Source organism: Schistocerca serialis, chromosome 1 (genome assembly GCF_023864345.2).
Source record: "Schistocerca serialis cubense isolate TAMUIC-IGC-003099 chromosome 1, iqSchSeri2.2, whole genome shotgun sequence".
In the NCBI taxonomy this organism is placed as follows: domain Eukaryota; kingdom Metazoa; phylum Arthropoda; class Insecta; order Orthoptera; family Acrididae; genus Schistocerca; species Schistocerca serialis.
In genome coordinates this window covers 1,267,144,702-1,267,157,416 of record NC_064638.1, presented here as the reverse complement: position 1 = coordinate 1,267,157,416, position 12,715 = coordinate 1,267,144,702, and the positions used below count along the sequence as shown (strand labels likewise).

Genomic DNA, 12,715 nt, shown 5'->3' with positions numbered 1-12,715 from the left:
GTATCTATTTTGTACGAGTTGTAAATAAATAGTTGCCACTATTAAAGTTCCAACCCTCGTATTAGCAAACGGCACTCGTAAGTTCAGAGTGACTCTCCTCTGCACTTTCGAAATATCACGATCTTAGAAATACGTCTCCGAATTCTGAAACTACACTCCTGGAAATTGAAATAAGAACACCATGAATTCATTGTCCCAGGAAGGGGAAACTTTATTGACACATTCCTGGGGTCAGATACATCACATGATCACACTGACAGAACCACAGGCACATAGACACAGGCAACAGAGCATGCACAATGTCGGCACTAGTACAGTGTATATCCACCTTTCGCAGCAATGCAGGCTGCTATTCTCCCATGGAGACGATCGTAGAGATGCTGGATGTAGTCCTGTGGAACGGCTTGCCATGCCATTTCCACCTGGCGCCTCAGTTGGACCAGCGTTCGTGCTGGACGTGCAGACCGCGTGAGACGACGCTTCATCCAGTCCCAAACATGCTCAATGGGGGACAGATCCGGAGATCTTGCTGGCCAGGGTAGTTGACTTACACCTTCTGGAGCACGTTGGGTGGCACGGGATACATGCGGACGTGCATTGTCGAACAGCAAGTTCCCTTGCCGGTCTAGGAATGGTAGAACGATGGGTTCGATGACGGTTTGGATGTACCGTGCACTATTCAGTGTCCCCTCGACGATCACCAGTGGTGTACGGCCAGTGTAGGAGATCGCTCCCCACACCATGATGCCGGGTGTTGGCCCTGTGTGCCTCGGTCGTATGCAGTCCTGATTGTGGCGCTCACCTGCACGGCGCCAAACACGCATACGACCATCATTGGCACCAAGGCAGAAGCGACTCTCATCGCTGAAGACGACACGTCTCCATTCGTCCCTCCATTCACGCCTGTCGTGACACCACTGGAGGCGGGCTGCACGATGTTGGGGCGTGAGCGGAAGACGGCCTAACGGTGTGCGGGACCGTAGCCCAGCTTCATAGAGACGATTGCGAATGGTCCTCGCCGATACCCCAGGAGCAACAGTGTCCCTAATTTGCTGGGAAGTGGCGGTGCGGTCCCCTACGGCACTGCGTAGGATCCTACGGTCTTGGCGTGCATCCGTGCGTCGCTGCGGTCTGGTCCCAGGTCGACGGGCACGTGCACCTTCCGCCGACCACTGGCGACAACATCGATGTACTGTGGAGACCTCACGCCCCACGTGTTGAGCAATTCGGCGGTACGTCCACCCGGCCTCCCGCATGCCCACTATACGCCCTCGCTCAAAGTCCGTCAACTGCACATACGGTTCACGTCCACGCTGTCGCGGCATGCTACCAGTGTTAAAGACTGCGATGGAGCTCCGTATGCCACGGCAAACTGGCTGACACTGACGGCGGCGGTGCACAAATGCTGCGCAGCTAGCGCCATTCGACGGCCAACACCGCGGTTCCTGGTGTGTCCGCTGTGCCGTGCGTGTGATCATTGCTTGTACAGCCCTCTCGCAGTGTCCGGAGCAAGTATGGTGGGTCTGACACACCGGTGTCAATGTGTTCTTTTTTCCATTTCCAGGAGTGTATATCTATTAAATCAGACTCTAATCTTGTTTCCTTAGCGGCTGCACCGCACTTGACCGTAATCTCAGACAGTCTAAGCCTTCGACTGAATGTTTTGCGCTTCTGATTTCACGAATTTGTTTGAAAGGGAACAAAAGATTGAATAATACCCCCTACCGCCGGTACACTATCTTTCCTAGCCACAAGATGCATTGTTGAAACCCGGTCAACAATGAGCCAGGTTGGTAATGCGGGAATGACATCCTTCCGCAAGGGTAATCCGTTGTATTTCGTGTCCAAGATCGATTATGACATGTGCTCGTGTTAGCTGTGCCGGGTAAACATTTTGCCAAGACCGCTAATATTACGGTTACTTATATTTTAGTAGTTCTGATATGCTTATTTGTTACTTCATCTTCGCAGGCAACTGTCGGAGCTGAATTCCATTAACTTTCAGACGTGGATAATGTGCAGAAGATTACACGTCACGTGCTTAGTAAAGCACCGGATTGAAAATTTAATAATTTTGGGAAACAGGATATTTAAATTAACTACAAGACGGTATGATAGCTATGGTCTGTATAAAACGTGTCTTAAAATGATGACTCGTTGGCGAATGAATCTTGAAACATCAGCAATAGTGAGTAAGTGAGAGCTTGGGCACATGTAACTCTGACAAGATTAATGGACTATTAAGGGTCAAATATGAGCCTAGTAACTTTCGATCATTCAGACGAATAATACCGTTATAGTTATATGGACGATAATTGCTGGTTTAGTGCATCTGGTCAATTTAAGTAGCCATATGTGGATAACGATATAGCCGTACTCTATTTATAGTCCGAATAACGATATAAGGATCAGTGCAGAACAACAGTGACGGGGGTAGCGCGCGGTGCGTTATTTTCTATTAAGTAATGCTCCATAGTACTACCCATAGCCATTTACGAGATGTGACAGCCAACGGAAAATTTACCACTTTCGCTATAATGCGTTGCTCTTCCTCTTGGCCGGCCGAAGTGGCCGTGCGGTTAAAGGCGCTGCAATCTGGAACCGCAAGACCGCTACGGTCGCAGGTTAGAATCCTGCCTCGGGCATGGAAGTTTGTGATGTCCTTAGGTTAGTTAGGTTTAACTAGTTCTAAGTTCTAGGGGACTAATGACCTCAGCAGTTGAGTCCCATAGTGCTCAGAGCCATTCTTCCTCTTGCTTACGGGAATTGTATAGCATATATGCACGTTCAGTCAGAGATTCAAATCAATAAACCTAGAGGAAAATTTGATCTAAATCGTTTTGCTGTTCCTTGTAGTCACCTGCCAAATTCTGTTTTTGACTATAATTTGGTATTTTTTCGAAACTCTACCCTACGAGCATCAAAACGGATTCAGGGATTAGTGGAAATAGGGTTGTCGAAGCGACATTGAATATTGTAACCCCCCAAATCCTCCAAAAATAAACGAAAAATATACTATTCTCAAAAGCAGATAAAAATTCACTTGACGCCTTCCTGAGAGACAATCTCCACTCACTCCAAATTAATAATATAAGAGTAGACCAGATGTGGCTTAAATTCAAAATAGTATCGGCAGCAATTGAGAAATTGAGAGATTTATAGCGAATAAATTAACAAACGACGGAGCTGATCCTCCTTGGTACACAAAACGGGTCACAAGACTGCTGAAGAAACAACGAAACAAACATGACAAATTTAAACAAACGCAAAATCCCCAAGGTTGGCAATCTTTTACAGAAGCTCGAAATTTAGCTTATAACAGTTTCCACAACGAAATGTTGTCTCGATACCTGGCAGAAAATCCAAGGAGAATCTGGTCGTTTGTGAAGAATGTTAGCGGCAAGAAAGAAGCAATACCTTCTCTGCGCAACAGCAATGGAGATACTTTCGAAGACAGTGCTGCCAAAGCAGAGTTACTAAACACAGCCTTCCGAAATGCCTTCACAAGAGAAGACGAAGTAAATATTCCAGAATTCGAATCATGAACAGCTGCCAACATGAGTAAAGTAGAAGTAAACATCCTCAGAGTATTGAAGATGCTTAAATCACTTAATAAAGGCAAGTCTTCTGATCCAGACTGTATACCAATTAGGTTCCTTTCAGAGTTTGCTGATGCATTAGCTCCATACTTAAAAATCACATACAACCGTTCGCTCGACGAAAGATCCGTACCCAAAGACTAGAAAGTTGCACAGGTCACATAGATATTCAAGAAAGGTAGTAGCAGTAATCCATTAAATTACAGGCCCGTATCATTAACGTCGATATGCAGCAGGATTTTGGAACATATACTGTATTCGAAAATTATGCGTTACCTCGAAGAAAACGATCTATTGACACACAGTCAACAAGGGTTTAGAAAACATCGTTCTTGTGAAACACAACTAGGTTTTTATTCACATTAAGTGTTGAGTGGTATTGACAAGGGATTTCAGATCGATTTCGTATTTCTGGCTTTCCGGAAGGCTTTTGACACTGTACCGTACAAGCGGGTTGTGGTGAAATTGCATGCTTATGGGATATCGTCTCAGTTATGTGACCGGATTCGTGATTTCCTGCCAGAGAGGTCATGTTCGTAGTAATTGACAAAAAGGAATCGAGTAAAACAGAAGTGATTCCTGGCGATCGCTAAGGTAGTGTTATAGGCCCTTTTCTGTTCCTTATCCATATAAACGATTTAGGAGAGAATCTGAGCAGCCGTCTTAGGTTGTTTGCAGATGAAGCTGTCGTTTATCGACTAATAACGTCATTAGAAGAGCAAAACAAATTGCAAAACAATTTAGAAAAGATATCTGAATGGTCCGAAAATTGGCAGTTGACCCTAAATAACGAAAAGTGTGACGTCATCCTCACGAGTGCTAAAAGGAACACAAACTTCGGTTACACGATAAAGCAGTCAAATCTAAAGGCCTTGAAATCGGCGGAATACTTAGAAACCACAATTACGAACAACTTAAATTGGAAGGAACACATAGAAGGCTAACCAAAGACTTCGTTTTACTGGCAGGACAAGTAGAAAATATAACCAATCTTCTAAGGAGACTGCCTACACTACCCTTGTCCGACCTCTTTTAGAATACTGCTGCGCAGTGTGGGATCCTTACCAGGTAGGATTGACGGCGTACATCGAAAAAGTTCAAAGAAGGGCAGCACGTTTTGTATAATCGCTAAATACGGGAGAGAGTGTCATTGAAATGATACAGGCTTTGGGTTGGACATCATTAAAACAAAGGGTTTTTCGTTGCGACGGAGTTTTCTCACAAAATTCCAGTCACGAACTTTTTCCTCCGAATGTGAAAAATATTTTGTTGACACCGACCGACACGGGCAGAAACGATCACCACGATGAAATAACGGAAATCAGAGCTCGCATGGAAAGATATAGGTGTTCGTTCTTTCCGACCGCTATTCGAGATTGGAATAATAGAGCATTGTGAAGGGGGTTCGATGAGCCATCTGCTAGGCACTTAAATATGATTTGCAGAGTATCCACGAAGATGTAGGTGTAATAAAGTCGGCAAATCGTTAATCTCATAACAGTTGCTTCATTTTGTTGTAAATTTATCCAGTTATTTGAATTTTATGTATACAGGTTCTTCACTGTCCCCTTCCTCTCGCAAGCAAAAAATGTTCATACAAAAATTCAATTCGGGGATATCAACCCACCACAAAACCTGAACTATGGAGGACTTGGGAATTGGGATGTTTCCTAGACCGTGATAAGCTGCTTTCAGTGTGAGTGATGAGTCGTCTTTATCTGCGTCTTGTATCAGAGTTGAATCACGTAGAGGGGCTGGTTTCGCCCCACCTATGGACTTCACTTTACTGTTGTTCTCCCACCTTTCGTTGGACTCTGGCTTCGGAGGCACTTTCACGAGCGAACATAGCACTCGGTCATAAAAGTGCACGTAAGGACCTCTCCACCACATTTAGACGGTTGGGTAGGACACACAAATGAAATTATCTTAACTGGTAGCAGACCATGTGCTATTGCATGCTTGAGGGAATTTTACTTCGAGCAAAGAGGTCAAGAGAGATACTGAAACAGTGAAAGAAATTCCCGAAAGGACGGCTGGGTATGCCCTTAGATATAAGAAATGAAAAGATGTATGAAAGAGTAAAGGGCTGCGAAACTGACTTTTCTGTACAAACCGACGGATCAGTTACTATTGGACTACTGAGGATGCTTTTAGAATTCATATTTGAACAGAATGCATCTAAGGATCGACTAAGAAAAAAGGTGGATGATGATGACAATGAAGAATATGATAAGAGTACGAAGACTACTGTGAAGATTTGGAAGCATAAAGTCATGAAAAAATGAAGAGTTTGATGAAGCAGAAGGAGCTGAAGGAGAAGACGATGATTGCTCCATTCTGATACTGTCAGGATCAGTAAATAATGCCCTTGAATATCTGAAATTAGCGTTTTACAAATAGCTTCAGGTACATGAATATGTCACTCACTTCACCAAAAGAAATAACTTCCATAACAAAATCTTTAAAAACAAAGCATTCTAGTGGATACGATGAAATATCAACAATGTTAATTAAGGCATGTTCTTGTGAGTTTAGTACAATTCTAAGTTACTTGTGTAACCAGTCAATTATAACTGGGACAGTTCCTCACTGGCTAAAATATGCAGATGTTAAGCTCCTATTCAAGAAAGGGGATAAAGAGTTACCATCAAACTACAGACCCATTTCACTTTTGCCAGCATTCTCAAAAATTTTAGAAAAAGTAATGTACAGGCAGTTTCTCAACCATCGGACCACAAATAACATATTATCAAGAGCACAGTTTGGATTTCTGAAGGGTTCTGATAGCGTGAAAGCTATTTACACATACCGTGAAAATGTACTTAATTCATTAAATAACAAATTACAAGCAGAAGGTATTTTCTGTGATTTGTCTAAGGCATTTGATTGTGTGAACCACAACATCCTTTTAAATAAACTAGAATTCTATGGTGTCACGGGCAGAGCTGCAAAATGGTTCAAGTCATACCTCGCTAACAGGAAACAAAGGGTGTCAGTGCAAGGGACTAGTGAAATAAGTCATCAGTCGTCATCAGAATGGGAAGAAATTACATGTGGTGGCCCACAAGGATCCATCTTAGGGCGATTGCTTTTTTTGTTTGCGTTAATGATCTCTCATCAGTTACACTGCCAGAAGCAGAGTTCGTTTTGTTTGCAGATGACACAAGTATTGCAATAAATAGTATGTCGAGTGTAGTTCTAGAAAGATCTGCTAATGATATTTTCATGGATACTAATAAAAGGTTTAAAGCCAACTCACTGACATTAAACTTCGAAAAGACTCACTATATGCAATTCAGAACCTGTAAGAAGTTTTCACCCAGCATAGGCATAAAGTATGAAGAAGAGCAGATAGAAGAGGTGGACAGTCTTAAATTCCTGGGATTATAACTTGATAATAAATTCAGTTGGGAGGAGCACACCACAGAACTGCAGAAACGCCTTAACAAATCTGTATTTACAGTGTTAGCAGACATAGGCGACATAAAAATGAAAAAGCTTGCATACTTTGCCTACTTTCATTCCATAATGTCATATGGTATTATATTTTGCGGTAACTCTTCAAGTCAAACAAAAGTTTTCAGAGTCCAAAAGCGTGTAATACGTATTATTTGTGGAGTAAATTCGCGGACGTCCTGCAGAAACCTCTTCAAAGAACTGGGTATACTAACTACTGCCTCTCAGTATATTTACTCATTAATGAAATTTGTCCTAAATAACATATCTCTTTTTCCAACAAACAGCTCAGTTCATACATACAATACCAGGAACAAAAATGATCTGCACAAGGAGTTAAAAGCACTTATTTTAGTTCAAATAGGGGTCCACTACTCAGGAGCACTCATCTTCAATAATTTGCCAGCAAACATAAAAAAAAATTAAGTTACAAATAAAGATCAATTTAAAAAGGAGCCTAAAAGACTTACTAGTGGCCAACTCCTTCAACTCCATTGACGAATTTTTTAATAGAAACAAATGATGTATTGTATATCTTCATACTATTAGTATTGTTATTTCAGCTTAAAGAAATAAATAAATTTGACTTGTTCCACATCCACGAGGATCTCCTCAGCACGGATATATGGAACGAAAAACTAATCTAATCTAATCTAATCTGTGCACGAAACATTTCTGTTCTCACCTTGTCCGCGCAACCAGGAGGTGACTGGCTGGGGGAAGCCCTGAGCTTGGCAGTGGACGGACAGTGGACTCCCAGAGAGGGCAGACGAGTCGTGGGGCTCCACCAGCCACTGAGGAGATACTGCAAGAGAGTAACAACACACGGGTTGATGTACTGCTAGTTTTCATTAAACATGTGCTGTTCCATAAATATCTGGATTTACAGCTTAATCTTCAGACTTACCATTGACCTGCAGTTGCGCAGAGTGGTTGGCGCTCGCTGCATTATTGGACGCGACGCAAGTGTACGTCCCACTGTGGTGTGAGGAGACTTTGTTGAACAGCAACACGCTGAGGAACTCACTCACTTGTTTCTCAGTAACCTGCAAAACACAGTTATATTCACCGATGAGTCTCTGTCCTCCGTGAAAGAGCGTTACTGAGACATGTTGCAGCAGGGAAAGTACATGAGTGCAGCGTAGATGAATGGGGAATCATTCTAGCCACGATAAGGACCACAAATGACGAAAAAATGAGGAAATTCATTGACGTAAGGGACTTTCATAGAGAGCAGGTGCGGCGACTGGGAACGAACATCTCGAAAACAGAGAAGCTGATAAGCTTTTCGCATGCTGTTCTCGTTAAAGTCTATGAAAAGTGATGGAAGGTCGGTGAATACACGAGTAGATGTCAAGGTGTAAACGTCCACATATCATCACAGAAAGCGGAGATCGGAGGCTTGCCCGATGTGTAAAACATCCGTGGCAGGTCTGACGACAGAACACAATGCTAGTGGAGGCACAAGTGTTTCGGAGCACTCCGTTCAGAGCAAATTTTTCTACATGCTGATTCGCCGGAGACCAAATTTCAGTATCGACGAAACGGTATCGTCTTTTACGATTTCAGTAGGCACGGGATCATCGAGATTGGACCATGGAACAGTAGAAAGGAGTCGTGTGGTCGGATGAGGCAGGCGGATGAAACACGTTTCTTGTTAAACCAGGTTGATGGTCGTGTGCATATACGCTTTGTCCAGTCTAAGCGAGACAGACCGATGGGGGCAGCAAATACGAGTCCAGCACCTTAATCGTTTCACGTTCCATTTTACATATACGTGCCTCAGTGGATAAGAGACAGATAACAATACAAATAGCAGAGGATTGATTCCCGACGGTCCAGTGTTTTCTTTTCTTTTTTTTTTTTTTTTTTTTTTTTTTTTTTTTTACTTATTTGTCTTTCACCTCTGACAATGATTTGCTGAAGTGAATAATGCCCTTCAAAATCGTAAGCCTCTCAGTGAGTAATAGACAGAATCGAACAAAAGGATTAAGCAATAGATGATGTGGAAGACACAGATAGTAATGTAATGAAAATGTGTGGCTGTGACATGTAGTCTGGCGAACGGATGATAGCTGGATCAACGTGGTATGTTTGTGGACCCCAAGAGATAAGAAAAGACCGAGACAATGTCATAATGGAAATTAGGACACGGTTTAAGGAAACATCTAGAAGCGACATCGAATGCAATGAATCGTACGATCAAGAGTAAGCTTTTACATCTTAGTCTGATAATAACGACTTGCAAAGAAATTTCAGTAATGAATAATAACTAAAAGTCTTCTAAACATCTCTGATTCAGTGTTATTAGAACAGGAAGGAAACTTCTGTAAAGGAAGATCCCGTGACGACAATGTTTTCACTTTGAAACAAAGTATGCAAGCCATACGAGAACTCAGTTTCGAAACGCATCTAACACTGTAGGGCTACTACTACTACTATTACTACTACTACTACTACTACGTGATCAGGCCCAGTGGACCGCACGCATCTACAAGTTTCCTCCTCCACTGTATTCTGTCCATTTCTAATATCCGCCATCCGTTCACATCTATTGTCACTTGGTTTAAATCTTCATAGAGTCCATCCCTCCAACTCTTCTTGGGTCTCCCTGGCAGTCTCTTTCCGTAGGTGTGAAATCCAGGAGCTATGAAAGAAATATCTTCACCGAAAAACTCTGATCAATATTGGAGAAAAGACGTTTGCTCAACTAGGCGATTAAAAATATGTTAAGATTGATACAAAAACATCAAAATAAGAATAGATATTGGCAAAGAGCTGATACCAGAAATAGAGATAAAGCGGGCAGTAAGACAAGGTTGTTGTATGTCACCAACGCTGTTCATTATCGGCGACCTAGTCAGGGAATGGATGAAGGACATATCTCAAGGGCCGCGCGGAGTGGCCGAGCGGTCTTGGGCGCCATGTCACGGACTGCGCGACCCCTCCCGCCGGAGGTTCGAGTTCTCCATCGGGCATGGGTGTGTGTGTGTGTGTCATTCTTAGCATAAGTTAATTTAATTTAGTTTCAGTAGTGTTTAAGTCTAGGGACCGATGACCTAAGCAGTTTGGTCCCTTAGAAATTCACATACACATACCTCAAGGTATAAAAAGTGCGACACACAAATTTCTGAATTCGGTGCTATTTATCAACAACCAGGTAATCACATAGCACCGTGAAGAGAAATTATTAGCAGTGTTATATATACAAACAATGTAAGCGTAAATTATAACCTGAAGATATCAACGACAAAAACGAAAACAATAGCCTTTTTCAGGAAAATATCCTCTAAGGTAATCGTCGATAAAATAGACTAATAATGGAACAGGTGCCCCATTTCCAGTGGCTACTGTGTGACACAGCTTTCGATGAAGAGAAAGACGTAAATGAGAAAATCAACATCTTTCGGCGCGATAATGGGAACATTAAGTAATAAATGAAATTTTATAAATTCATGGCATGAACAGCAGTACTACATGGAACTGATAGTTGGATATTAGATTCAAAACACCTAAGACAACTTAAACCAGCAGAATTTAAGTTTCCAAGGTCAGTGAAAGGCTGTACAAGAGAAGACGAAATAGGAAATGAAGAACTAAGGAAAGAACGTGGGAGATGGCGCGCAGTCTCCTTTTATTTCATGTATAAACTCATGACAAGTGAAAATGACGCTGTATCGAGCTGCGATTTGTCGACGTTGAGTTGGGCATTTCGTGCTCTTGTCTAGCGCGCGCCTGAACAGTAGAATCCGAAAGATTTAGTCAATTATTGATTCAAAAGTTAAAATATCGAGTTACTTCGAACTTTATAATTTTCTCAGCATTAAATGGTGAGAGTCTGTGAGAGTCTGCTGTGCGGTCTGACTGACTTGCTATTCAATCCACTTGGCCTTATGCATCACATGTTCTTTGTTGCAGACACATAAAGTTTAGTTGCCAAGTAGCAAACCAACACATAAATAGACACATGTATACACACGTATTTCGGTAAAGAGAGAGCTACCACACGTGGCGGCAGAGAACAGGACGAATGTGATGAGTCAATGTGTGTAACAAATGAGGACACTATTTAATAAACTATTATCATTCTCTTCATTGTTGTGCAATGTAAAGGATACTTAGTGTATAATCTTGTAAATGTTTCTGTTGGATGCTCTTGAAAGTAATTGTGAGAGCGACTACTTAAGCAGACAGGAGACGTGCATTTGCTTCACAACCTACTCTTCGCAGCCATAAAGTTGATTAAAGGCAAAGGCCTGTATTTAATATTACCGCTTTCAACTGTGTCAGTTTGTGAATGCCTTATCACAACATTACCACTAGATCGTAGCTAAGTTCGCTGACAGAGATTCGATTGAATAATTTCTGTTAGTATAATTGGACCCTATCGTCACTTCAATAATCTCTGCCGGCCGGCGTGGCCGAGCGGTTCTAGGCGCTACAGTCTGGAACTGCGCTACCGCTACGGTCGCAGGTTCGAATCCTGCCTCGGGCATGGATGTGTGTGATGTCCTTAGGTTAGTTAGGTTCAAGTAGTTCTACGTTCTAGGGGACTGATGACCTCAGAAGTTAAGTCCCATAGTGCTCATAGCCATTTGAACTAATAATCTCTTCCTGGTTTTTAGATAGAACTACACTCTTCATCAGTGCCACAACATATTGTGTAACCATTCTTGTATTATTTTATGGGATCTTTTGAGTGTAGTGAGATAGTTGAATAGCGCAGAAGGGAAACTTCATGGTACTCACTCGCTCTCAATTAAAAATGAATACACAGGAAATGTCAAACGATAATTGTAAATAATAAAGAAGCCATCAAATGAGATACGAAGAACCGTCACGGTTCGTGCGGCTTCCTCCATCGGAGGTTCGAGTCCTCCCTCGGGCATGGGTGTGTGTGCTGTCCTTATCGTAAGTTAGTTTAAAATAGATTAAGTTGTGTCTAAGCTTAGGGACCGATGACTTCAGCAGTTCGGTCTCATAAGACCTTACCACAAATTTCAAAAAAGAAATTCCTAAAGAACGCCACAGAGTGATGATATACAGGAAATTTCAGGTACAAGAATTAGATTTTAACAGTAGGTCCCAATTGATAGGTATATTGGCAATTATAACTACGAAAGTACGTAAAAGTAATTGCATAGCCGCTAAGCGACCAAGTATGTCTGCAAGAATCAGTGAAACAGATGCTACAGCTAAACAGCAACCTGAAGCGTTACACTGAGTGAAAGACTTAGCAACCAAAGGAGAGGTAAAAGAGATGCAAAAGTCCCAAGAGGTACTTATCCTCGAAATTGAGAAAACTTTCTGCTGATGTAGCAAACGCATCAGGGAAATATCGAACAAACTGTAGAAGAATTTGCACATAAGATGGCTCAGATAAACTATGGCCATGAAGACTTAATCAAGTGAAAGCTCGAAGGGCGCACGAGAATTGACTCAGTCCAGCTCAATGAATGGGTTGAGACCAAAAACGAATAGTTTTTTGCTCATATTTTTCAAAGCATTAAATCTACTGCAGAAAAACGTCCAAGACTTATCCCGCCTCCTGATAATGGATTAAAACAACAAATCGAACAGATGAAACATCAAATTGGTCCTAATATTCGTTAGTGGAAGAAGAATCTGGAAAAGACTGTCGTAAATAGACAGATTTAGCC

General features: G+C 42.1%; 1 protein-coding gene across 1 annotated transcript in view; it reads right to left on the bottom strand.

Moving 5' to 3' along the window:
• Positions 1-12,715, bottom strand: part of LOC126456830 (Down syndrome cell adhesion molecule-like protein Dscam2) — a 416,068-nt gene that overhangs the window by 188,777 nt on the left and 214,576 nt on the right. Inside the window, exons 11-12 of the mRNA XM_050092636.1 lie at positions 7,963-8,101; positions 7,741-7,860 (exon numbers count right to left, since the gene is read on the bottom strand). Of these exons, the coding sequence (XP_049948593.1) occupies positions 7,741-7,860; positions 7,963-8,101 (259 nt within the window). The remainder of the gene's footprint in view (positions 1-7,740; positions 7,861-7,962; positions 8,102-12,715) is intronic.